Source organism: Sturnus vulgaris, chromosome 1 (genome assembly GCF_052056855.1).
Source record: "Sturnus vulgaris isolate bStuVul1 chromosome 1, bStuVul1.hap1, whole genome shotgun sequence".
NCBI lineage: Eukaryota > Metazoa > Chordata > Aves > Passeriformes > Sturnidae > Sturnus > Sturnus vulgaris.
In genome coordinates, this window is record NC_142243.1 from 55,402,132 (window position 1) to 55,429,754 (window position 27,623).

At 44.5% G+C, this 27,623-nt stretch overlaps 1 protein-coding gene and 1 long non-coding RNA gene across 2 annotated transcripts in view; one reads left to right on the top strand and one right to left on the bottom strand.

Moving 5' to 3' along the window:
- LOC148225211 (uncharacterized) overlaps positions 1 to 18,627 on the bottom strand; it is a 34,245-nt gene extending 15,618 nt beyond the window's left edge. The window contains exons 1-2 of the long non-coding RNA XR_015804626.1: positions 14,145 to 18,627; positions 10,146 to 10,225 (exon numbers count right to left, since the gene is read on the bottom strand). This is a non-coding gene — a long non-coding RNA (uncharacterized LOC148225211). The remainder of the gene's footprint in view (positions 1 to 10,145; positions 10,226 to 14,144) is intronic.
- Positions 18,628 to 19,084: 457 nt separating this feature from the next.
- PDIA4 (protein disulfide isomerase family A member 4) lies at positions 19,085 to 26,852 on the top strand. Its single transcript, XM_014893732.2, has 10 exons — positions 19,085 to 19,286; positions 20,848 to 21,028; positions 21,336 to 21,541; positions 22,176 to 22,314; positions 22,793 to 22,998; positions 23,656 to 23,814; positions 24,714 to 24,865; positions 25,246 to 25,402; positions 25,497 to 25,730; positions 26,164 to 26,852. Exons 1-10 carry the CDS (start codon positions 19,184 to 19,186, stop codon positions 26,577 to 26,579), a joined length of 1,953 nt encoding a protein of 650 aa, XP_014749218.2. The 5' UTR covers positions 19,085 to 19,183; the 3' UTR covers positions 26,580 to 26,852.
- Positions 26,853 to 27,623: the final 771 nt, after the last annotated feature.

Below are 27,623 nucleotides of genomic sequence, written 5' to 3' on the forward strand. Positions count from 1 at the left end.
CATCTACCAGGACCCCCCCAGGTCCCTTTCCACTGTGCTTCTCTCCAGCCTCTCATTCCCCAATTTGTCTGAAAATCCGGGGTTGTCTCATGCCAGATGTGGAATCTGGCAGTTGTCTTTGTTAAACGTCATAAATTTTGTTTTAAATATTTTCTTTTTAAACTTGTTTTGTTTTGTTTTGATTTGTTTTGTTTTGGTGGGGGGAGTGCTGTGGTCTGGGACTCTGGTGGTGGTCTTCCTGGGGTGCACCACCTTCCTAGAGAGGTGTCCAGCAGGGAACGTCCCAGGGGCCACAGGCATGTCCCTTAGTGGCGAGTGACTTTAGCTCTAGCGATTTCTAGCTCTCCTGTGAAGTCACTCTCAGGCGACATGGAGATAAAAACAGGAGCCTCATATAGCGTTCCACAGAAAGCAAAACCTTTATTATAGGAGACCATTCTGTGAAGGGTGCCAGGGACAAGAGCTCCCATGAATAGGGGAGAAACAAGGGATTATATGAGGAAGGCAGGAGGCAGGGTAGAGCCACAGGGCAAATAGCCTGAAGGCTCAAAACCAAAACAAGGGAAAGAGACCAACAGGGTACAGGCAATCAACATGAAGAAACAGAGCACGATGGGGGTAGTGGCTCTCTTCTCTCCACCAACTGAAGGGGGACTCGTTTGGGAGGTATATCTCTCGAGGGTCTTTTAAATCCTTTTGGACCCCAGGCCTCATTCCTCCATGGGAGTGCAGGGTATTCCTGTGCTAAGGGCTTATTGTCCTGCACAGGCTAGAGTTTTGTTGTCTTTTTTATTTGTTTGTTTTTCACAGGAAAGAGGACCCAGTCTTCCAGATTTCTTAGCCTTTCAAGACTGACATGTGAAATAATAACAACTATTAGCTACAACATTTCAAACACTTGCCTACATTTCAGTTCTGTCATTTACACTTTGCTTTCCCAAACAATCCCTACAGTTTAACTCAGGACTGCCAGAGAGCACCAATAAAGATTACTGGACAGTTCCTGTGACTGCAGCTCAGTGCCATGCAGAGTAAAACCTGTGTGTCATTTGTAAACTACCTGGGGATCCTTTGAGTTGAAAAGCAGGGTGTAAATGGAATTATTATTATTATTATTATTATTATTATTATTATTATTATTATTATTATTATTATTATTATTATTATTATTATTATTATTATTATTATTATTATTGCTGAAAACAGCCTGGACATGTATCCATTGTAACATTCACTCTGTCAACACCTAGACCAGCAGTTATTTTAATATTGTCCCTTTACTTTCCAATATGTAGAAGACTGCATATTTTCAGGAAGCCTGTTTTTATCAAAGACTGCATCAAATTACACCAAATACCCACGCAGTCTGCCAATCTCCTACACACACACTAGAGGAAGTTGTGAAAAAACAGGCACCTGTAACAAACAGATGCGTTCTTGTTGTTTCACTTCTTAACACAATTAAATTTTACAGGAGTAGCAATGAATTTAGACTTCAGGCACCTGTATGCTTTTGTAAAACCTGTCAATGAACAAAACTAGGATCTTGAATTCTTATCTTTTCAGAACTGTCTCAGGTGCTCTAAATCAGCTGACAAGCTGACTTGGCATCTTAAAAACAAAAATACAGCCCTACCATGTCAAACCAAAGGTTCACTGAAGTCTGTGTTCTATTTCAAGCTTTGTATCATACCTCTATCACTGCCCAAAACCAGATGCTAATAAAATGCTAAAGAGGCTGAAAATGATGAAGAAGAAGGTGGGCAGTGCTGATATTAGAGGGCCAGTTAGTCACAGTATTAAATAGGCTGGTGTTTGCATATATATTTGGTCTGTGATACCAGATTTTGGTTTGAGAGCTGTCATTAAGACTCCAAATCCTGCTGCAGCCCACTAGACAGAGATGTAGGTGGAGACTCAGCTTCATGCTAGACCTAATTATCAACAAAGCAATGGCATCAATGATCAAAAGAGATCAAGCCCTCAAAGAGTGAAACTGAAGCTCATAGCCATTTCTTTTAAGGCTTAGCTGAATGTAACCCGAGGCTTGGCTGAGCCCTTGGCTTAAGTTTAGTCAATGGAGCAAACTAAAACAAGCAAGATAAGCAAAGAAAAAGCCCCAACAAAACCCAATAAAAGAAGCTGTGGAGTCAGAAACAGTCATGTAAATATTCCTGAGTGATGACAACCAAAAAAGAACCAAATTCCTCAGAGAAATGAAGAGGGTCAGAAGATGGACACTCGGTAAGATCAAGGATTGACCCACTCCAAGAGACAGTGGGCAGTACTTCATACCTGCACTGGGCTGGTGAGCACATTAATGCTCAGCCCAGCAGCAGATTACTCCCAGCCATCCACTCTATTCCTTAGTCAGCAAGAAGGATCATTGTCTTAAACATGGCCATAAACTGTGTCTACTCCTGCTTTCCAGTGACTACATGTGGTTAAGGATAGACATTAAAAGGGACCTGAAGAGCAGAGTCTTCCTGCTCTCACGCCTTTTCCACCTTGCAAAACACACGCACAGCTCATTCCTGTTTATCTTACAAAACCCAGCAAACAGCCTCATTAAGTTTCTTGCTGATTACAAGTAACATTTCTTCTGCAATGACTTTAGTTAGCACCATGCAACAGATTTGAAACAGGGCACAAAGAGCTTGATTTCTATTGTAAAAAAGCATTCTTCTCAAACAAGCAAAGGATACTCCTTTTTTTTCCTTTTTTTTGGGGGGGGGGACGCTAAGGGGGTAGGAGGGGGTGTGTGGGGGAGGGTGAGTGGGCAGGGAATGTGACATTTCATTGCTGCAGGAAATAAAAAGTTGTAATATGTGAGACCGCCAACAGTGCCATTACTTAGATTCGCTTCCAGGACATAGGTTGCAGCCTTGGATACACTTCAGTCCAAATCTTTACGTTATCAAAGCCGGACTTATGCCCTAGCTCCTTGTCCAGGCTTCTCTGCATTGAACTGATATCCCAGCTACAAGCACTGCCAACGAGGCATTCCGACTACCAAAGCTTTACCACCAGCCCGCACAGAGCTACTGCGGCCACCACCTCAGCAAAACCCAGGGTACGGAATTCCTCATCATTCGCCTGCACGCGAAAGACTAAAAACTGTTTGCCAGAGGCTCCCCGTCCACCTCCTTCCCTCGAAGCTTCAGCACCGAAGACAGCGGCGGCCGGTGCGGGGGAGGTCCCGGCGAGGTCCTGGTGCCCCTCCGCCCCAGGGTGCGCCCCGGCCGGGCCAGGGCCAAGCTGGAGGAGCCTGTTAGCAAACTGCAGCCTGGTATCCCACCTCTCCTTTGTCTCTGAAAAGAATCCCTTCCTTTCCCAAGCAGTTCTGTTCCTCAGTGCTCACTGATTTGCTCTCTTTTTGTGCCCTTATAATGAGATCCAGACGCATTGCAAAGCTTACTTAAAAAGCTGTGAACGAGAATTTACCTCTGTAATTGTTCAATTCTTTGTTGATATTTCTGTGTCTCTACCTGTATTTTCTTTTTGATTTTTCTTGCGGGGAAGTCAGTTTCAGCACAAAGTAGCAAGTTAGGTTAAAAATGCCCCGCTCTCTAGTGATGTTGTTTGATCAGGAAGGACCGTCCATAAGCATGAGAAGGGACTGGAAATAAAAAGTATTAGCCTTTCTTATAGAACAACCTTGTCTCCCCATTTTCATTAGTTCCCATGTGTAGAAAGTTCTATTTAAATATTCATTTGCAAGAAGAGGATACTTAAAACTGAAGGAGTAAAAGTATTAGTGATGTACAGCATTGCAGGACTGAAATAGAGACACAAAATTTTTAGAAATGCAAGGCAATTTGGTGACCCAACATGAAACTAAATTACACACAGGCACTATATTTGCATCTTTATCTGTATGATCCTCTGTGTTTTTCATTTCCTCATGGCATCACCAGGAGGCTCAAAATATGGGATTTCCACACAGTCTCTTCAGGCATCTATAGACGCCTCCTACAGAGGCCCTGCTCAAACAGCCAAAGAATAACATAAAATTTGTTCCCAAGCTGGACCATTTCAGACTTTAAGCAGGCACATGACAAATACTCAGTTTTGATGAATCAACAGTTAAAAGCTGCCTTACAATCATGAGGACAATGTAACAGCAGGTAATGCAATGCCAATACTATCACAGATGTTTGACTCTGCCTCCATTCCTGGCTCATCCACCAAAACAATGGCCTCCTCCCATAGATGCCAGGTGAGGTGAGGCTGGGGCTCCCTAACAGGAGGCAGGCAGGATTTTGAAGAAAGAACCATTTTCAAAACAGTCAGAGAGTTGGAAGACCAAAAGAAAGGAGAAGATGTACTGCAGGACACTTCATTCTTGAAGTGTAAATGCCTAACACTTCCAAGCCTACATGTGACTGATTTTAGACATGGTCACCCACAATCCACCTGAGAATACTGACCACAAATGGGTAGCAGCTGCCACTCACAGAACGAGGTGAGAGAGCAATATGCTTTCTTATGGAAATAAGCATAAAAATGGCTTTGCCACCTCTATTCACATACAGCCAAAGTGCGGCCGATGGTTGAATTACAGAGGGTCACTCTTACTATACTGCTAGTAGCTTTAAGCTGCATGGTGTTGAATCTGGATCAGGACAAATTGTAGAAGTCTTGCGAAGGCTTTCACACTGGCAGTTTCTTGATAGCTTTGCCACTGTTGGTACCCAAAGCAGTGAGCTTGGCTATGCCCATATGGGCTGGAACAGCAAATCTGGATAGCAGGGAGGGAATTCTTAAGGCAATAATGTGACTCCTCCTTTGGCAAACTAGATGAGGTACATATATGAGGAAAATGGATGTAGGCTAGCCAATGTAATTATTTAAGAATTTAGGATTTCAAGATAGCTTATGCTTTAATTTTGTTTGAAAGCAGAAGACCAAGAAGTAGCATCTCTTGGTGCTTTTATTCCTAGAAAAAGCTAGAAGCAACAGAGGAATGATACGGCTTTTAAACATACATAATACACAACGAACTGCAAATCAAGCCTGTGCTTGCGAACAGAAATAGGAGAAAAATACAGTAGGTTGAGCCTTTGAAGCATAAGAAAGAAAGAGCATCTTGGGAAAAACGCAATGCTAATTAGAAAACAAATATATCTCACAGTTCAAGGAGTCTAGTTCTGATTTGCTATAAATAGAATGAATTTTAGATCTATAGTACTGTATGTTTTGTTACTCAGCTTTAGTCAGTGGGTGGAAGAGAGAATTAGGACTTCTACTCTTCCTTTGTAACCCTTTTGAAAGGTGTTTCAGGAAGTACTGAGCATCTAACTGAATCGCAAGGAAACCATGTCCTAACTACAGTTCTGGAAAATGATGCTTCAATAGAAATCATGAGTTATCCTGATATGTTTTTCTTTCTGGAAAAAGCTGCTTCCTTAAGTTCCTGGAAATTCCAGGGAGGATGGGCCAAAATCATGGCTTTAATTAAAGCATTAGAAGAGTGGGCTTCCCATGGCCCCACAACCTCCACTGCCCTTGACTCCCATGCAGCAGTCTGAGATGGAAAAGCTGTGCCATGCTGTGCCAGCTAAACACAGCAGTTTTTGTTAGGAAGTTTTTCCATTGAAGTAATCTGTAACAGATCATAGCAAGCCAGATCAGTCTTAAACCCCTTGTATCATGATCCTGGATTAAAAAAATGGGCTCTTTACAGGTGACAACTTGGAAGGCCTGTGCTTTCACATGAGAGCTGAAGGCTGTACACAAGATACAGATACATGCAAGATACTTACCGTTGCCTAGTGGAGTACTGTACCACACAGGATAGATGTCCAAAGGCAAACAGGCTCCCCCTCCAGCCAGAATCTGTTCCTGCTCCTAATCCTATCTGTTTCCCACTCTCACCTTGCCTCAAAAAGTTCTCAGCTTTCTGCTGGGTCTTATGCACAAACCTAACCTAAACCACCCTGTGGCTTTGACCCTTTGAGTCTTTACCCTTTCCTCCGGACTAGCTCAGATGTTAGGGTGAAGACTCCCAGGTCCGCCACGTGAACGTGAATAAAAGATAACAAAAGAGGCTCTTTCCCCCTGGGGAGGTTGCAGGGCTTTATTTCTTGTGGTTCCCCAGGAGCAAAAGGAGAGAAAAAGGGAGAGAAAAAGAGAGGGAAAGAGAGGGTGAAAGAGGGAAAGAGGGAAAGAGGGAAAGAGGGAAAGAGGGAAAGAGGGAAAGAGGGAAAGAGGGCGAGGTCAGGGGGCACAGGTCTTTTCTAGGGTCTGAAAAGGGGGCGGGAAGAAATTGGATCTTGGCCAACTAGGTATGGCCAGGAGGGAGAGGGACCAGAGCACAGGACATTGCAGGGGTCACGGAATCTACCATTTCCAGTACATCTAGGGAGATGCAACATCTCCCCGTTTTTTGTTTAACAAAGTTGAAAGAAGGATATTAGGTTCATCTTGATTCAAATTATGATTTTGTCCACCATCCTGTGAGTCCCCAGCCTTTGAACAGTCCATTGAACCAATCTTCAGATTCTTGCTTCACTTGTCTGATCAAGTTGTTCATGTTTCGGAGGGCAGCATGGATGTTAGGAGCTCTCGAGGTCAGGTCCATGCAGCAAAGTCTTTCAAATTCCTGGCACTCATGTCCATGCAGCAGTAGGAGAAAATCTATAGCAGCACGATTTGGAGTGTCTGTGCCAGGGTCACCCAGATGTTCTGACGTGGCTGAGGGATGATCCATGCAGCTGCCAAACTGTTCAGTGTTAACAGGAAGACAACTTGGATGGGGTTCATCACAGGACTGAGAGAAGGGAAGCTTTCCTCTAACAGGAAAGACAAACATTATAAAACCTGTTAAAAGTCTCTATCTGCCGGAATGTCATCCTCTATGAGGATTTCCTTTCCCTTTTTCTGGCGGCATCTTCTTTTCGAAGCCACAGCCACCTGCTCCTTGTTCCCCTCAGCTGGAGCAGGATGTTTGGGGACATATGGTTTCACCCACTTTTGGGGAATCCATCGAGGGCATGAGGGAGTGGATACGCACGCATAGCCACATCCCCAGGTAACGAGCTCATAGGGACCCTTGATTTCCTAGGTTTCTGGGTCCCTAATCAAGACTGGAGAATGTTGGGATAACTTGAACTGTTTACCACTGTTAAAGTGACGTACCACAGGTGGACTCATGTTCTCAAATGAACAATTCAGGAAATTGATAGTAAACATGGCTTTGCAGAGCTTCTGCTGTGGAGACATCCACACTGTTGAACTGCTCTGTTTAGCCAAGACCTGCTTGAGCGTCTGATTGGCTCGCTCAACTACACCTTGGCCTGTGGGGGAGTGGGAGGTGCCAGTTTTATGTTCCACTCCCCACTGCTGGATGAATTCCAGGAACTCCTTGGACTTATATGCTGGGCCCTGATCAGTTTTGATTTCCTTAGGGACCCCCAACACTGAAAAGGCTTGCACTAGGTGTTGTTTGGCATGCATTGCCCTTTCTCCTGCATGGGCAGAGGCATAGACTGCACCTGAATATGTGTCAATGCTTACATGCACATATTTGAGGCAAGCAAAACTAGGAATGTGTGTGATGTCTGTCTGCCATACCTCACAACTGCCAAGACCTCGGGGGTTAACCCCCATGCCCATTGATGGCATGGTCTGGAGCTGACAGTTGGGACAGGTGGCCACAATGGCTCGAGCCTGACTCTGTGTTAGCTGGAACTGACTCATCAGACCTGGCACATTCTGATGATACTGCTGGTGGCTCAGCTTTGCCTGCTGGAAGATGTCAGGGACCCGTGCTTGTTCTGCTGGGGTTACTTGTTCTGCTGGGGTTGCAAGGGAGTCTGCCTGACGGTTCCCTTCTGCAATTTCGCCTGGCAAATCTGTGTGTGATCTCACATGCATCACATAGAATGGGTGTTCTCTATGAGAAATCAAATAAATTAGTTTGGAAAGCAACCTGAAAAGCTGCTCATTCTCGGTGTCTCTGAGCACTGCCTGCTCTGCCCTGGACACTAACCCCGCTACATAGGCTGAGTCTGTTACCAAGTTGATTGGCTCCAAGAACTTCTCAAAGGTTCTTACCACTGCTGCCAGTTCAGCTACCTGGGGTGATCCCTCCACAAACTCAACATCAGTTTCCCAATGCTGGGTCTGGGGATTTCTCCAAGTCATCACCGACTTGTGGGAAGCCCCAGATGCATCTGTGAACACTGTGAGAGCTTTGAGTGGTGTCCGACTCCTCACGAGGAATAAGGTGGAATTCCTCATTAAACAGCTTGTGAGACGGGGCATGGACTGATATTTGTCCTCTATAGCTGTCCAGAGATAATTGGAGACTGGCATTGCTCTGGAGCAAATGCTCAAACATCTCTTTAGTCGATCTCTCAGGAGAGTTCCTCCCCTCCTCAGACAGTTTAACTGGGAGGCGAATACATGTGAAGTCACAACCAGCCAGTTCATACAGTCTCATCCTTGTTTTCTGAATCAGCTGAGCTATCATTTCTTGTGGCTTAGTGGTTTTGGATCTTTGGTGGGAGAGGAAGACCCACTCTATGACTAAGAGTGACTCTCTCTGCCCCTCGATCAATTGGAATATCAACCCCTGTAAGTGTGGCAGTTTTCCTAGGACAATGAATTTGAAGGACAGCTCAGGCTCGTAACGATGAGCTTGTCTCTCTCCTAAAGCCTTCTGTACCTTTTCGATTGCAGTCTTTGCCTCTGGGGTCAGTTTCCTGGGAGAAAGCAGCTCTCTCTCCCCCGCTTCAATAAATTGAAGAGAGGTTCTAGGTCCTCATTAGTGAGGCCTAGCCAGGGCCTGACCCAATTCAAAGACCCACACAAGGAATGGAGATCTGCTAAGGTTTTTGGATTACAATTAATTTCCAATTTCTGCGGAACAATGGCCCATGCGGTAATTTCCAAGCCCAGGTACTTCCAAGGTGGCATTCTTTGGACTTTGTCCTCCTGCAATTGAAATCCAGCAGAGGTTAAAACTTTAACCACTAGGTCAAGCGTGTCTTGGAGTAGAGAGTCATTGGGGGCACACACACGCACGTCATCCATGTAGTGTAAGATGATGGCTTCCCTTCTCTGAGAACGCACCGGGGACAGCAATGAGGCCACATGCCACTGGCAGATGAAGGGACTACATTTCATGCCTTGCGGCAGGACTCTCCAGTGGTAGCGCTTCATTGGGGCTTCTGGATTGATGGTAGGAACCAAGAAGGCGAACCGTGGGGCATCCTCTGGGTGTAGGAGAATGTGGAAGAAACAGTCCTTTATGTCTAGAACAGCCAATTGCCAATCTCTGGGAAGCATCATTGGAGAAGGCATCCCAGGTTGGAGTGACCCCATGTCCTCAATCACTATGTTTATCTCCCGGAGGTCGTGGAGCAGCCTCCACTTGTCCTTCCCCGGCTTCTTTATTACAAAGACCGGAAAATTCCACGGACTTGTGGTCTCCTCAATGTGGCCTTTAGCCAATTGCTCCTCCACAAGCTCTTCAAGCGCCCTGAGCTTCTCCTTACTCATCGGCCACTGTGCTACCCACTTTGGGGTATCATCTAGCCATTTCAATTTTTGGGTAGGGTGCTCTACAGTGGCCGCCTCTAAAAATCCCAAGGAGTCTTAGGAATAATCAATTTCACTCCCCACTGGGACATGGTGTCTCTCCCCCATAGAGGGCATTTATAGTCTGTAACAAATGGACGGATGCTAGCCAATTTTCCATCCGGCCCTTCAATTTGCACGATGCTTTTTGATATTTTTGCCAATTTTACTCCTCCTACACCTTGGATTTTTGCCTGCCACAGGCTGTAATTCCCAATGTGACGGCCACATCCTCTCAGGTATGATAGTCACATCAGCACCTGTGTCCAGTACCCCTTCCACATGGAGGTGGTCTGATCCACGGGTTAGGTTGCATGCCAGAGAAGGTTTGTCCTCACCCACCACTTCTGCCCAGTAGACTTCAGGTGATTTTCCATCTACTGGGACCTCCGCTGGGATGGGAATGGCCTGGGTGAGGATTTGTCCCTCAACCAGATAATATGGTGGTAGAGGACATCGTGCCAGGAGAATGAGGCTGGTTATGCTTCCCTTGATGGTCATGGGAGCTACCTCAATCTCTGGGTGTGTGTGTGCTGTGTCCCCGACAACAAAGTACTCACTGTCCAGTTTCATGTGGTTTAACGTCACGTCCTGTGTGCTGTTAGGTAGGTCCACTGTTATGACTGTCCAATCAGGTGACCTGAAATGAAAACCTTTGGTAGTCATGAGCCTAAAATGGCCTAGTGGCTTCCAAACCTTGTTAAATGAACATTTAATATTTTGATTGCCATGCATCCCCACACCCTCTATTCCATCCTCCCCCTTTTTTCTTAGTAGAGAGGCTTTTGCCAGTGTGGAGCCCGCAGTATTTATAGCCGAGCGCGCTATGGTGTTAATGGCGGGTACGCGCTGTAAAGTTAGTTTTTTGTTTGTTGGTCTTCTTCTGTTTCTGGTTGTGTGGACAGTCTCTGGCGAAGTGTCCTGGCTTCTTGCACTGGAAGCAGATGATGTGCTGCAGCTGCTCTGGTGACATTGGTCGCTTCTTGGCTTCTGGTGTCACAGCTGCCATTGTCTTTGGGTGTGCCAGTCCTGGATTTCTTTCGTGTCCACTGAGCAGTTCTGCTTTCCTGGCGCAGGCTTCTATCATCTGTGCTAAGCTAGGTGCTGGCTCGAGGGGAAGGCTAAGGATAACCCTATGGCAGGTTTCATTAGCATTCCTCTGAGCCATCTCCTTAATCAATTCAGCTTGTACCACCAGATCAGACACCTGTCTTTCCACTTGCACACGAAGGCGATCTACAAACTGTTAGAAATTCTCAGAAGCAAACTGTTTAATGTTAACATAACTACCCTTGGCATCTACTGTTGGTAATTGATTAAAAGCCTTTTCTGCAACATTGCATATTTTTTCCAGGACAGACTTGGACAGTACTCTGGTTTGTCTCTCAGGGCAATGCAAATCCTTTTCCCTACATAGGTCTTCATATGTTATGTCGTTATTATCAGCATCTTTTCCATCATCTGAGCTTTGTAAAAGCTCTTGTAAAAGCACTTTCAAAGATCTTTTCCACAGGCTTTCCCATAGATCATATTCTGAGGGAGTTAACAGACATCGGAAAAGCTCCTTGATATCATACAGAACCAGTTCGTTTGAGCTAAAGGTGGCTCTCATCATGCCAGATGATTTCACTATTTCTGCCAAATTCTCTCTGTACTTTGCAAATTTCCTTTTTATCTTGATAGGACAAAGGCTGATAACTTCTCCTACCATTTCTCCTACCGAGATAAACTACAGGAGCAACTGATGGTACATATTCTTCTCCCAGATGTTGACTTCCAGGGCTGGGCACCCCCCACCACTGGGCCCGGGAGGCTGCCCACCCCCACCCACCACAGGGACCCCATCTGTCCCGCAGGGGCTGTGAGCTGATCCTTCCCCACCCCTATCCCCACCGGCACTGAACCCAGCAGGGGCTCCACTGCCCTCCCCCCTCCCATAGTAGCCTGGAGGGCAGGCATGGGAAACCGAAGCAGGGGTGTGGTGGTGGGATCCAGGGTTGCAACACGTGTGGGCAGGGTTGCAGGGTGCTGTCATGCAGGGCAGGGTCTTGGAGGGGGGAGGTGACAAGCCAGCTGAGGGCAGGGATGGGTTATGGGAGGGGACAGGGTTAGGGGCAGGGACCAGAGGGTAAAGGGGGTTGTGGGATGAAGGAGGAAACATGTGGCTGCCAGCATACGGGACCCCCCCGCCACTTGCTCTACTGCATGGCCAAAGCTATCTTGGACCTTGACCCCGATCCCTTCAGGCTTAGCCACGTGGCCGTTGCCCTGAAGGGAAGGGAAATAATTTCTATAGCTTTCGGAACACTGCTCCGAAGGAAAAATTCTTGAGTGGGAAGGCACAAGGAAGGAGAGCTGACAATTTTCGAAAAATCATCAGAACCAGGATACCGGGGAGGACTCAGGGGCCCAGAGCAGCTACGGCTGTGCTGGGTGCCCTGCGGTTCCTGGGGAGACCTGTGGGTCCCCTCCAGTTCCAGGTTATAGGGTTTTGGGGAAAGGGAAGGTGAATCTGAACTGTTTTGCTGCTGCTGCCTGTTGTTTTCTGTCTGAAAAGTTTCCGAATTTGTAAGAATATCGGGAGGAATACAGAGGCTGTTTCATCTCCATTTTCAACTTTTAAAGTTAATAAATCCCCTATTTCATCCCAAAATGAAATCGAATTTATATCTTGCAATTCAAGGTCCGATTTTTCAACAGACAGCCAGCTTGCAAAACGGGCTAATCTTTTCTTAGATATTAAAACATTTCCTGAACTTAATATTTCCCTGAATTGGGAACGTATACTCTTTTGTAGGGCAGATTGCTGTAAGCCCATGATGTTTAGTAACAATCTGCCACTATATCTACCCCACTACAGTTAAAACACAGGAAAACAGTTAGTTGTTAAAATGTGCCAGGTACAGCACGGTTTTCAGGCTTAGCTGGCGGCGGATCTGATGTTAATTTCACCGTTTTTGCTGGTAAAACCCACGTGGCACCGGCGCCGCTTTTGGGACCGATCCAGCCAAGCAGAGCCGCAAAAACATCAAAAGCCGTAAAAAGCTGCAAAAAACCCCCTGCCACAGCTTTGAAACCCATCAAAGCTGCCTGCCTGCTGCACCGCGCCTGAGGTTGCCACGTCCAGCCCCCCCAGGCTGCGCGCCGCACCCCGCATGCGCCATATGAATCATGTGCTCACCGCATTGCGGAGCTATGCGCGCCGCGCACACACCCGCGCCACCGCCTCTCCTGAGAGCAGCGCCACGCTGGCCAAATGCCACCGGTGAGACCCCCCTGCAGAGCTCCAGGAACCCAGCCACTGCGAAAGGAGGCTTTCACTCACCCTTTGTCTTGCAGGCATAGACTTCTGTGTAACTGTAGCGGGTCTCTGTCCAGAACCGACCTGCCTGGGCTCCTGACAGGCTCCCGGTTCATCCTTAAAATCTTCAAACTGCACAAATTGCAGCTCAAAGAAATTTAAGGTAGTTGATCAGCTCAAAAGGTTTATTGAATCCCGAAAATGGGAGTCACAGCCAGTCGTGGGGTTCTCTGTAGAGACCAACCACGTGAGCACCAACTGTGGCTTTGACCCTTTGAGTCTTTACCCTTTCCTCCGGACTAGCTCAGATGTTAGGGTGAAGACTCCCAGGTCCGCCATGAACGTGAATAAAAGACAACAAAAGAGGCTCTTTCCCCCTGGGGAGGTTGCAGGGCTTTATTTGCAGGAGCAAAAGGAGAGAAAAAGGGAAAGAGAGAAAAAGGGAAAGAGAGAAAAAGGGAGGGAAAGAGAGGGCAAAAGAGGGAGAGAAAGAGGGAAAGAGGGCGAGGTCAGGGGGCACAGGTCTTTTCTAGGGTCTGAAAGGGGGGGGGGGGGGCGGGAAGAAATTGGATCTCGGCCAGCCAGGTATGGCCAGGAGGGAGAGGGACCAGACCACAGGACATTGCAGGGGTCACGGAATCTACCATTTCCAATACATCTAGGGAGATGCAACACCACCCTGCAAAGAGCTGGAAAGATTCCTGACCTGCACTATTGACCTCAAGCCCCAACAATACTGCAACAGTTTCCAGTGCCAGGGACCAACACAGCAAATGTTCCCTGCAGCATTCCTAGAATGGGGAACTGGGAGATCTCAGTTTCCCAGGCCCTTCACTCCAACTTGCTCTTTGACACTGACATCTTGTGACCAACTGTGCATATGACAACTCATTTACTCTGATGGAAATGGGACCCCCATTTCAAGGGGATGATCATTCCATGTTATATCCCCTTCTTTTTTTCCTGTAGGATCACTGGATCTCTTCACACGCCAAAGGATCAGAGTAAAGACAAATTAAGACCAGAGACAAATCCACTCAGGCATTGAAGTGTAAACAGATAATGCTGAGAAATCTGTATTTCCATCTGTTTCCACTAACTCCCCAAAAAAACTCCAAAATGAAACCAGTGTCTCCAGTGCACAGCACCATTAGCACAACTGCTCCTCCACATGTCCCTCACCAGCACCTTTGCTGAAAAAAAACACACTTCCTCTTCTTCTCTGCCACCTGCTTAAGATGCATCCTTCAATACTTGCCTCTCAGAGCCAGCAATGCACTGAACTTCATCATGTTTAATTGTCCTCTACAGGAGGCAGGACATTCTGTCACCTGTACAAAAAGTGAAAAACGATTTTTGAAAAAATAAGGAACCCTTGCAGTCACTACCAAGGTTCTGTTACATCCACCCTGTTACATGAAAGCTATCAGCAGCCTGTAGGGTTGACACTGGTAAGACTGGGTTTGCACACAGAAAACACTAGAATATGACTTTGCTGAAAATTCTAAAGTTTATTTCATGTTCGTTTACCAATAAACTCCATGAAAGTGTTCTATAGGTATATATTTAATCTGAAGAAAAGAAGAAGTAGATATAAACTACAGTTTAGGTATGAACTACACTTATAGAGCTGTATTGGATAGGTGGCCATCCAAATTCAGGATATAACTTCGCAGACATCTGGAATAATCTCATTACCCATTGGTTCTTACAATGTAGAACTCTAAGAAAAATACAGTATGGGTCAGTATTCAGGCCACTTACCTCAGTGAGTACATACTTTCCTACATGTTCTCTGCTATTCTTGGTACCAATTTAAACATTACTGAACTGCCACACCTATACCAGTAAATTAGGCACGTCAAGAATATTCCTAGGCACCGAGACCAACCAATGTGGAGGTGTTTGGACCTATGCTAATAAATTCTCTCATTCTCCAAGCAGACTGGCTGCACACAAACAGCTTCCAAGAATGTGCCAGGTCCAGAAAGAATGTTCAGAAGTCCTTGGAAGCACTCTGTTTGGCACAGGCCAGCATTGTGCCAGCTGGCATCTCACTTTACTGAGAATAAGTAATCACATTCCTTTGCCTGGACCCTGGTTAACTTACTACCACAAATGCTGCCCAAATCCTCCCTGGTGGGAGTGTCCAAATACACTTGATATGCCATCCAGACGGATCCCCTTACTTTGCCATGGTGGATTCACCTGAAACACTGTGTCCAGCTCTGGAATTCTGCTCCTTTCTTGGAGCACAAGAAAGACACAGACCTGTCGCAGCAACTAAAAGAAAAGGCAAAGCAAAAAAAGTAGTCATCCAGACACTCAAAATCATTGCAACAAAATGGGAGCAATACAAGAATCAACAGTGTTTATATTACTGTTACTTATACTAATATAAATACTATTTCTGCTTCTCATTTTAAGATTATAGCTTAATTATATATATAATTAATTATATATAATGAAATATTAAGATTCTTCATCTTAATATTTCATTAACTTACAATAATTTAGTAGTATTGAAGTGGAACATTTTCACATCAAACTTTCTATCATATTTTTACAATGACAACTGAAGATTATTGAAAGGTATTTTAAAATAAGCATCATAATACATGAATCAACCACTGAGCAAAAAATGATGAGTTCAACAAGTGTCTCTCTTGTTCCAAATTGTTTTTAGATTTAGGTGAAATACAAATCAGGATGGATATTTTAAGCATTGTTTTGAGCTTCACTGAAGTGATTTACATGAAGATTATGTGCAAGGTAACTCAGCATCATGCAAAAGTTTAGCTATTATGCAAGCAAGATAACTGAGGTTGACAAGAAAACTACCAGAAAAATAATTCAAAACACTTGTGTGACATTGTGCCATTTTATATCTTACATTTCTACCTCAAATTGACTCTGAGTTCTTGCTGTGAGTTTGCAATTGTCCCAGCTGCCTGCCTGTGTTGACTCACAGCCTATGAAAGGCCAAGTAGGTCCACATTTACTTTTGAGATTGTAATATGCTTTAATAGCACAAGTTAGACCTAGAGAGCTTAATCTGACACACTTTCCGTATTCATGATTTTTGTGGAAGAACACTGGCTTTTTTTTTTTATATTTACTACTGAATATGCCTCTTCTAAGACCAACAGCTGCACCCCCACAGAATGTGCAGAATAAGGTACAGGATTACTAGTGTCTAAACTACCTTTTGGAGGAGAAAAGTACAATGTAATACAAGGAGAGATTTCCAGCCCACCACTTAATGATGTTGGAGAACACAGGTGCAATCTGTGAAGACTTTAAGGTAGCCACTGGCATGTTAAACAAACAGGAAAAACACTTACTGAATGTTCCTGAGGAGAAGCATATTTAAGAACTACAATTGTCTGCTTGATCCTGGGGATGCAGGTCTATCAACAGTGATGCTAACACCTTATCAGGACATGAAAGCACAGTATGCACAAAATGCAATCCACTTTCAAATTACCAGTGTACTAACACCTGCATTTTTCTGCAGCACAGCAGATGTTTTCATGAAGAAATGCCTTTTACCCAGAAACTACACCATAGGTGCTCTGTGAGGCCTCATGCATTCCAGGCCCTCCTGTATGTCTCAGGACAAGGGATTTGCATGGCAAATTTCTCATAATCAGAAAAGCTGCAAGAGACCTCTACCATTCACTTTTCTATGCATCTAACCCATAGATGACCCTATACTATGCTATACTACACCTGCCTTCTGCCTAGAGATCCTCCTGACAAAGAAGAGAGTGTTCCTGTTATTAACTTACATAAGGAATGAGCACTCAGCAAATGGCAGCAGCACTCTTACCAGTAGTGCTTAGCCCAGAGGATTTTCAGCTTCATATGGTCAGTCTCACAGGTAACAAACCCTTTAGAGAGCAGGAAGGAATCCTTTGGAAGTCCTGCACAGCTCGCACACTCTTCCAAGTGCCCAGTATATTTCACAATTGCATGGAGCTGGCATTGCTGCTGACCTGTGATGAATCACACATGTCCTTGGTATGCCATTTGCAGCTGTATATTCACTGTGACATCCTGCGCAATCCTAATCTAGGAAGACAGGCACAGCCCTGCTGGTTTGATGACAGACCAATCCATGGTCTTTTGCCAAGGCCGTGTTTGTCTACTGGGATGTGCCTAAGATCCATCCGGGCTACCAGTGCTGTAACTACCCACACAATGAATGGCCAATTCAGCAAATCTCTCAGTCAGGCTGTCCTTGGCTAAACAGGGATCACAAGGGTTCTGCCTTCCAAGCAGAATAAGTAATAATAAGCCCACCTCCCTTACATTTGTACTATTTGCACTTTCTTTTCACTGTTGGGCAGGATGTTAGTACTTGTCACCTTTGACTGACCAGTAAATTTACTGATCTCCTTTTTCAGCTGGTTAACCTGGGTAGACAGAAATCACAAAAACAATAAAACTCATCATGAAAGAAAAAGCATTTAATTGACTATTATTACTATATTGACACCACTTCCCCATTTTACATGCTCACTTTTTCTGCAAGCTATTTTAACTAGTTTTGCAATAGCCTAGACAATGTCTGTCATGAAGTATTAGGCCTGACAGTACTCAACTACCTTGACAGATCACTGTCAGTTGGAAAATCTCCAATATAAATAAAAATTTTTTTAAAAGGATTATCATAGCCACTATCTCTTTTATAAACTCAGAGGAAAAAGACAGTAAATATTTCACACATCAAGATTATATTCAAATCAAGGGTTGTGTTAAACAGTGAACAAGACTCTAAATAAAAACCTTCCATACTCTTAATTTTTCCCACTGAGAACATGGAGTGCCCAATCTTATTATGTGCTATCAAATTACTGAATATCGATGTTAATCAAACTAATATTTATATCAATACCAAAACCAGGAAGGATCAGGATCACAATTTTGGCAGGATCCAGACAGCTTAAACTTGGTTCAGATCAGGTTGCACTCCATTCTAGTGATAAGCCAAATAAGTTTAAAAACTGCTCCTGTATCAGCTGCTGTATTTGTGTGTATATGTAACTTGTGTGGTAGCTGAGTTGAAGAAAGGCAGACTTCTAGGCTATAACTTAAGAATGTAGAACACAGCAGGCATTTTAATGTGTTTTTTTTCAACCTACAGACCACTTACAAATGCCAAATGGCAACTGATGCAACAGTAGCCTTTCAGAGCAAGGCAATATCTTAATCTTCTTGTGTAGTTTATATTTTAAGCTTGCACTTCCAAGACCTTGAAGATATTTGTTTATCGTAAGCTACCGCTACTCTTTTACAGTGTAACCGCCGCACACTGAATTTAGCAGTGTTTTATACTTACAGCCTAACGATCCGAAAGTTTTGTAAAGACTAAAATAATTGTCCCATGAGCGTATGAGCAGCTGTAATTTGCCCAAGCATGGGGACGGATTGGCAATTCTAGCACCAAAAGACCAGGTTTTAGCGCCGTCTCGTTGCATCTTAGATGTTCACCAGATAAAGCATCTATAGACAAACACGAGCAGAAATTGCGCCGTGACACCTTCCCGTGCAATCACGGCGCTACCGGTAGGCTACACCACACTCTCTCTGGCCCCTGCGAGAGTTTCCAAGGACGACGCCTCCATCCCATCCTTCCGATCCGCAGCAATTTACCTAAATTCCACTCTCGCAGTATAAGAATTCAAGAAGCCCCAGCGCTGCCCTCAGGCCGCCCTCACCTCCTCCCGCCCGGCGGGGAAAGCCCCGCCCTGCCGTACGCGGCGCGCCCTCACAGGCTGCCGCGGGACGCTGGCCCCGCTCCCCAACGCTGGCCCGCCAATCCCGAAGAGCGGTGTGGCTGCAACGCGCTCGGGGCGGGACAGCCCCATCCCTCCCACCTCTCGCCCCTGGAGCGGCTCCGCGCTCCACGCGTGGCGGCCTGCGGTTGGCGGTGCGGCGGCGGCCAATGGCGGGGCGGCACCTCAGAACGGCTGGGCGGTTCTGCGCCTGGTGGCACCGCCGCTTTTCCACCGCCGCTTTTCCGCCGCCGCTCCAGCCGATGGCGCCCGTGTCCCGCTGCGGCGCCTCGACCGCTGCCGCCGGGGTCACCGGGGGCGCCACGGATTCCGTAAAACCCGCGCACCCCGCGCAGGCGGCCCTCGTGACGATTGTTGATTGGCGGCCGCGCCAAGCACGTGTTAGGGCGACAGCCAATCAGCGAGCGCGGCGTGCCGCGAGGGGCGGGGCGGGCGGCGGGAGAGAAGCGTAGGGACCGGACCGGACGGGCCGGGCCGGGCCGGCGGCGGCGGCAGGATGAGGATGCGCGGGCTATTGGTGTTGGTGCTGCTGCTAGGGCTGGCTCAGATCGCCCTCCTAGCGCGGGGTGCGGCGGCACGGGAGGAGGATGGTGATGGAGGTAAGCGCGGGCACGGGCCGGGCCGGAAGCGCATGCTGGGTCCTCCCTGCGGCCCCGGCGCTGGGCGTTGCGGGGAGCCCGGGCTGGCCGGGCGCCGCTGGGGCTGGGATGCTCCTCGCAGGCCTCTGTGCAGGGCGCTGAGCCTGCCCCGTGAAAGCGCTGAGTTCTGTGCGAGCCACTTGTCCCGGCGGCGCTCGTCTGTCCTGCGGCATGGGGCGGCTCTGCCTCGCCTCTCCCAAGCACGGAGCTAACAGCTAGCTAATAATTAACCATGTTGCCAGTCCTCGGCTTTTAAATCTCCAGGGAATTTGCGATTTCTTTATTCCGACTGGTATCGGACAGATTACGATTTCATTATCTGGAGAGGGACTCTTCATTAGGAACTGTTGTGATAAGACGTGGAGTAATGGGTGCAGATTGTAAGAGGAGAAATTTAGGTTCGATATGAGGTTTACTCTGAGGGCGGTGAGACACTGGAACAGGCTGCCCAGAGAGGTTGTGAATACCCTAATCCCGGCAGTGTTCAAGACCACCAAGCAGTGGTCTAGTGGGAGGTGTCCCTTTTCATGGCTGGGGAATTGGGATTCTAAGATCTTTAAGGTCCCATTCAACCCTTAGCATTCTATGATTCTGTGATTGAGCACTCTTTTCCTTACTCCTTTGTTCAGGGACTCTATGCATTCTTCGTGTTTCAAACTGATTTTTTTTTCTCCTAGAAGAGAGGCCTATTGTTACTATCTTCTTGGTGTTTCTTCCCACCGTCTTTGAGTTTCCCTGCCTTTCCCTGATGTGTGTCTCTTCCTTTCCAAAATTAGCTGAAACAAAGCTGCTCAGGCTTATTGAGCTTGTATGTAGGAGGCAGACATTTGAAGGTGTTTCTTTTTTGGTTTTAAGTTTCTTTCATTTGGATTTTGGTAAATTATGCTGTATTTGATAGTAGGGTTTATAGCAAGTGGGTCTGTTTATTAGACCTTCAATCAGGCAGCATATAGCTATTTTGGTGTTACTGGTCTCCTGAGTAGGAGTAAAAGGGAAGCATTGGGAACAGATAACACCTGCTTTTTTGCTGTAAGACACTAATTTTTCCAACCTCAAGTTGGCTACACTTAAAGGACAGCTGTTTTGTTGTGTGATGAAGGGGTTCTGTTTGAAGTTGAAGTGTCATCTGTGTGTCCTTCTTGTCCAGCAAAACATGTCTCACTGCCCACATTTCAACAAGATGTCCACCAAACCTTGGTGGAAACTGTTATATAGATTTGTGTGCTTTAATTCTTTTTGTGTTCATTTTGCTAGTTCACCCTGAAATGTGAAATACCTGTTGACACCTCACTGAAATATTAATATTGGTAGCTGGTGTAGTGTGGACAAAATTGAAATGGTCAAACATCTGAGTCCAAGCTCTTTACAAACCGAGAGCTGTCACTGTATGTGGAGCAGCAACTAATTCATGTGGGTACTTTTCTTAACCACAGGAGATATCTAATCCATCTTTAATCTGGTACTGTCACATCATTGTTAAACTTGACACAATCTAATCTGTGTCATATTCTTGCCTTTCCAGAATCTGTTAGAAAAGAAACTGGTGATGATATTGATGATGATGATGATGATGAAGAAGGTGATGACGATGATGACGATTCTGTAGTTAAAGAAGAAAATGGTGTATTAGTCTTGAATGATGCCAACTTTGACACCTTCACTGCAGACAAGGATACCGTATTGCTGGAGTTCTATGCACCATGGTGGGTTCACACCAGCACCTCTTTGGGTGCAGTGGCAGAGAACTTCTCTGCCAGGACAAGCTCCTAAAAAGTGAGCTTGAGTTGCCATTTTAAAGATAAATGAAAATTAAGAAAAAAAGGTTTTGATGTGAATAAACAGTACATTAGCTACAGTTGCTTTCTCTTCATGATCTGAACATGTAGCAAGACAAACATTTCTGTACTGCTGATGACCTCTGTCAGAAGGCGTCCTGGAAATGCAGAGCAGTAGAGCACCTCTGTGTGTCTGTCATGCATTTATGTACCTACTTGTTTCTTCCTCTGACAGGTGCGGGCACTGCAAACAGTTTGCTCCTGAGTATGAAAAGATAGCCAAAACTCTGAAGGAAAATGACCCTCCTATTCCTGTAGCCAAAATAGATGCTACTGCAGCCACTTCACTGTCAAGTCGTTTTGATGTCAGTGGCTACCCAACCATCAAAATCCTGAAAAAAGGCCAAGCTGTTGACTATGATGGGTCTCGGACAGAAGATGGTAAGCACCAGTCCTTTGCAGCTCCCTGTAAGAAAGCAAGTAGCACATGATCTTGCTTCTTAATATGTGGCTGTTTTGAAGGACTCTGATCTCAAGTTGTTTATCTTAAATAGAGTAATGTTATTACTGAATTTTTCCCTGTTTTCTCAACAGGCTGCATGCTAGAGGACAATTTTGCAGGTTGTGGATAGTGCTGTTACTGACAGAAAGTTTCTAGAAATATGACTTGACTAAAAGGAGGAAGTCTCGTGTTTGCTGAAGGATCAGCCAATAAGCATTTGATCTATATATTGACTGTATAGAAACCCACTCGTATTTTACTTAATTAATATGCCCAGCTCCAGTCATAGGTGGAAAAAACACCTTTTCTGTCTGTTTTGAGATGGAATTCAGTGCTGTAAAGTACAGAAATGTGCTCTGCTCTATGGGGTGAAGAGAAGACCTTCTTGGCAATGCCAACAAGGAAATAAGGGATTAAGGAGCTTGATAAAGAAAGTGTTCTCATGTAAGCTTGGTGTGTAAGCATTGGTCCCAACACTATGCTTGCCACTCTGATTTCAAATTCTTGCCTTTGACATGCTACTGGTATGATAAAATGCATGCTTGCTAATTGGGTTATTGAACTGTATTTCAGCTATTGTGGCCAAAGTCAAGGAGGTTTCTGACCCCAGCTGGACCCCTCCACCCGAAGCTACTCTGGTATTGACCCAGGATAATTTTGACAAAGTTGTGAATGATGCTGACATTATCCTGGTGGAGTTCTATGCTCCATGGTAAGCAAGAAAGCAGTCACCTGTATTTGTCTAGCACAGATGGCCTTGAATATACCTGTCTTCCATTGTTACGCCTCTTTACACATCTTTGCCTCATGCAAAGCTCTGGTGTACCTCACTTCTAATCTGCATCTAGGATCACAGTCTATCTGTGGATCTGTGTCTTAGCAAGGGGCTGGTGTCCAAACCTTCACAGGAGGTTCACAACATTTACTAATTTGAGAACAGACTTGGATACTGAAAACCAAGGAGTTTAAAAATGACCTCTAAAAGTGAAGCTACCTATAGTAATGTGAGGCCAGGCACAGAGGCCAGCTTCAGGTTGCAGAGACATGTCTTCCTAGGCTGAAGTGTTCTCTGTAGATTCAATGATCCCATTTCTGCATTCTGGAAGACTTAACTCTTCCACTTCAGAGGTAGAAGGCACCTGGCAGGCTTAATGGCTTTGATAAAAGTGCCCTGTGCTCTCTCTCCCTAGGTGTGGACACTGTAAGAGGCTTGCTCCAGACTATGAGAAGGCTGCCCAGGAGCTCAGCAAGCGCACACCTCCTATCCCCCTGGCTAAAGTTGATGCCACAACTGAAACTGAGCTTGCAAAGAAGTTTGATGTTACTGGCTATCCAACTCTCAAAATCTTCCGCAAGGGCAAACCTTATGACTACAGTGGTCCACGGGAAAAATATGGTACTGCAATTTAGCCTTTTTCTTGTTTTCTGAGGGCTTGCCCACAAATATTTTGACACATCTATAGGACTTGCAGACTTGTTAATATCATAGTAGTTGGGCAAAATTGAAAAATTCTGCTCTCATACCTACATAGGCTATTTAAATTTATCTCTAGTCTTCATAACATCTTTTTGTGGTAGTATCAGCTCCTTTCAATATCAAATAAGTTAAATACACACGGTGAAGCAGTGGCAGTATGAATAAATGGGCAGGTTTTAATTGTACTGGAATGTGCCTTGAGGGCTGGCAAAATACTAAATGTTAAGTTTTAATACGAGGGAGGACTTAAAACTATTCAAGTAGCACTTGGGCTCATAACAGGTTCAGGACACAATGAATGGTCTGGAATTTCACAAAGGAGCATTACTTGCAAGGTCAACTAATATCCATGGACTGTGTGCTTGGTCACTTCTTCTGAAACCAACCTGAATGGGAATATCCAGGACTATAGATTTAAAAACTTGGACTTGCTGATTTGATCTTTAGGTTATTGTGGGAGGGCTGCACAGGTCTCAATGGGAAATACGGTATTAAAAAATGTAATAGATGCAATGCCCAAATCTTTCAGTTCAATAAATGTTCTAAGAACTTTTTGGGGCCGGGTTTGTCTCACAGGTATTGTCGACTACATGATTGAACAGGCTGGTCCTCCATCCAAACAGATTCAGGCTACCAAGCAGGTACAGGAATTTCTGAGGGATGGGGATGATGTCATCATCATTGGTGTCTTTAGTGGAGAGAATGACAAAACCTATCAGCTCTATCAGGAAGCAGGTAAGGAATGTTTTAAAATATTAATGAAATATATGTTTTGCTGGGATTCCACTTAGTACTTTGGGCATGGAGAGATTATTTATTTTGGCTCCTAGTTCAGAAGGGAAGGTTGGAGAGAAGAAGCAAGAGGAAGGGTGATCTTCTACTTGTACTCAAAAAATAAGCTTATACCAGATTTTAAGGCTGTAACTAAGGTGTCAGCCAGTCACAGAATATACCTCTGCTGGGTAACTGTGTCCCTAAAGACATGTGGACTAGAGAGGGAAAATTCCTTCCTGTGAAACAAACCACAATTTCTTGGCTTAAAGCCTAGATATGTTTACTGTCTATTACTCTTGTTTCATATCTGGCAGTCCAAAGTCAGTCTTTACCAAACTCATCTGGATGAGAGGCCTGGAGAATGAATCTCACCCACGTCTGGGTCAGTATAGCTAGACTGGAAACTTGTTTGTGTCTGATTCTGGAGCTGATGTCATAGTTGGATTAGGAGCTAATTTGTTTGCCTCAGCATGGCAAGATACAGAACTGTTTCCCGGACTGCCCCAAAGCAAATAGTTTGGCTAGCTGACCTATTTGGGGGGAAGAGGTAGGAGATTGATAAAAGAATAACTATGTCTCTGTATATGTTTTGGAAACTGTTCAAGGTGTTTGAGTGCGTAGAATAACTCATCAAGTGGATGGCTTGTTGAACAGCATTCAAATAGTGCCACTGGAATTGTATGTATTTTCACATGCTTCTCACCGTTCAATGAGAGATGTTATCTAAGACTGGGTTGTTCTGTGTCACTTTGAGAAAAGGATGAGAGTTTCCTTGCAGTTACTGTCCCAAGATCTCAGTTACAGACTATCAGTTCATTTCTAAATATTAATTTTCCTTCACCATAACTTTAATTTTTCAGCTAACAGTTTGAGAGAAGACTATAAATTCTATCACACCTTCAGCAATGAGATTGCAAAACTATTGAAAGCATCTCCAGGAAAACTGATGGTCATGCAGCCAGAAAAATTTCAGTCGAAGTATGAGCCCAAGATGCATGTTCTAAATCTTAAAGTGAGTAGATGATCCAGAGCTAAAAAGTTTGTGTGTGAGATTGAAGGTTCTCTTTCTCTCTAATTATGATCAGTTGGCATCTTCCTGTTGGAAGTACTCCCACTAGATATTTGAGTAAACCTGTCTGTCCACTGAAACTGCATTGGTTTGTACAAGATGACTTTATGAAATTAGTCCAGATGTTATGTTTTCAAACAATAATTTGTCCTTACAATATTCAGTACCCAAAGGTTTGAAGAATGTGGTGATAGCCTTGTTTTTATAACATGTCCTTCCCTCTTTCCCATTCATGTGTGTACCAATATTGGTTTTTTAGTAGTGTGTAGCAGAAATGCTGCTTAAATCTGTTTGCCTGAACTTTTTTCATTATTTCTTTACAGGACTCTACAGATGGATCTGAGATTAAAGAGCACGTGCTAAAACATACTTTGCCTCTAGTTGGTCATCGCAAGCTTTCCAACGATGCCAAGAGATACTCCAAGCGTCCTCTAGTGGTTGTCTACTATTCTGTGGACTTCAGTTTCGACTACCGTGTTGGTAGGTTTGCTACAATTACCCTTCCTCCACTTTGAGAGGGAACAGCCTCTAAATAACTACAAATTACCAATGTTGCCCTGTTTTGGTTTTTCAGCTACCCAGTACTGGAGAAGTAAAGTCCTGGAAGTGGCTAAAGACTTCCCTGAATACGTGTTTGCTGTTTCTGATGAGGAAGATTATTCTTCCGAAATAAAAGACTTGGGCCTGCTTGAGAGTGGAGAGGATGTCAATGCTGCCATTCTGGATGAAGGTGGCAAGAAGTATGCCATGGAGCCAGAAGAATTTGACTCTGATGTACTCAGGGAGTTTGTGCTGGCATTCAAAAAAGGTACAGTTTCTAAAATAGGGCTCTCTAAGCTATTTTGTTAACCCTTTCAAGAGTTTTCCTGAAGTGATGGCTCCCGTAAACAGAGTCTGTTTGACAAACCTAAAAAGTTCCTTTAGCTTTAAAATGTGGGCTGATCATTCATATTTGGGACTACTATATTAAATCATGGTTTAGTACTTTGTAGATATACAGCCATAAAAAGAGGAGAAGAGTTCTAGGGAATTGCAAAACAAACTGTTGCCCATATTTCACAAGGTTATTGGGCCAAAAGATGACTGGTTAACTAGCCTGTGTTTCATGCTGAGGCAAGTTCATTTGCTGGTGTACTGATTTTTCCCTGGCAAGGGGATGTACTTCTGCCCTTTCTTAAGGGAGATTGTAAAGGCTGCTCTTACCACATTCTAATTGTGTTGTGTGTTTTGCTTCCTTCTAGGAAAACTGAAGCCAATTGTGAAGTCCCAGCCAGTGCCAAAAAATAACAAAGGGCCTGTGAAAGTGATAGTGGGTAAAACTTTTGATACCATAGTGATGGATCCAAAGAATGATGTTCTCATAGAGTTCTATGCCCCGTGGTGTGGACACTGCAAGAAACTAGAACCAGTGTATAATGAGCTAGGTAAAAAATACAAGAATGAGAAAAATCTGATTATAGCCAAGATGGATGCTACTGCCAATGATGTGACAAATGACCACTACAAAGTGGAGGGATTCCCCACCATCTACTTTGCTCCGAAGGACAAGAAGAACAACCCTATTAAATTTGAAGGCGGGGACAGAGATTTAGAGCATTTGAGCAAATTTATAGAGGAGCATGCAACAAAACTCTCCAGAACAAAAGAAGAGCTTTAGATAAGATGAGGGTGGAGAAGAAAAATTGTTTGTACAATGTAGTTAAAATCAAGTAAAATCAAGTTACTGACAAAACGGTGAGAGAAGAATTAAGCAGTTTTGAGCAAAGAGATTCTTGAGCAGTAAAGCAATTGCAGTATCTTTTTTCTTTTTTTTTATATGGCAGATGAGTTTTTCCTCTGGACACTGAACTTAATACTCTAATATGAATGTTTTATGTTAATTACTGTTTTGATCTTTGGAGGAAAATATATCCTTTATTTTTTGTGACTATCTTGAGCTTTATTCTTTTGACTCCAATGCAGCTGTTTTTAAGTTTAAAGATACTACCAAAAAGAGATAAGTAGATCCCTCAGACAAACGAATTACTCTTATTTGTTGTTATGGTTACTGAGGGGAGCAGTCTTTTCAGCTAGTCTTTTCTTCATGTTTCTGTGTACTTATTTATGTGACTCTATCACTGTATTCATAGCTGAGGATAAGAATGGAGGTTTTCTAAAGTGTAGATGAATTATTTGGTCTTACTGAGATAGGACACAGGGACTTGCTGACTTAATATGCTCTAGACCTGTTTTAGCTTTGTGTCTCTGTAGAGAGGGTGATGCTAAAATAGCAAGTTTTCTAATGTACTCTCTTTACTAGTCCTTATTGATCCATTTACATCTTAGTCTTCCTAAATATGTTTTGGAGTAGTTGGAGTATGGCAGAAAAAGAGCATCTAGTGCATGGAAATGCTGGGATTCTGGTGTCAGATCTATGTGTTACTGTCTCCTTTCCTTTTGCAGAGAGGAAAGTTTGATAGTGATTCCTCTTCGGGCAAGCAGACTGAGACCTTCTAATGGCCTTTATTACTCTAGCACGTATTGCAGGTACAAAGAATAATCACATCCCCTCTGTGCTCCCCTTCGGAGCATATACATTTAAAAGCGGGTTTTAATCTTAAATGGTCCAATTTAGATATGTCCATAAATTTATGTGCCATGGTGAGGTTGCAGACTTGTTTGCTCTAGAAACACTGTTTGCCTCTTCTCAGAGCCGTGATGC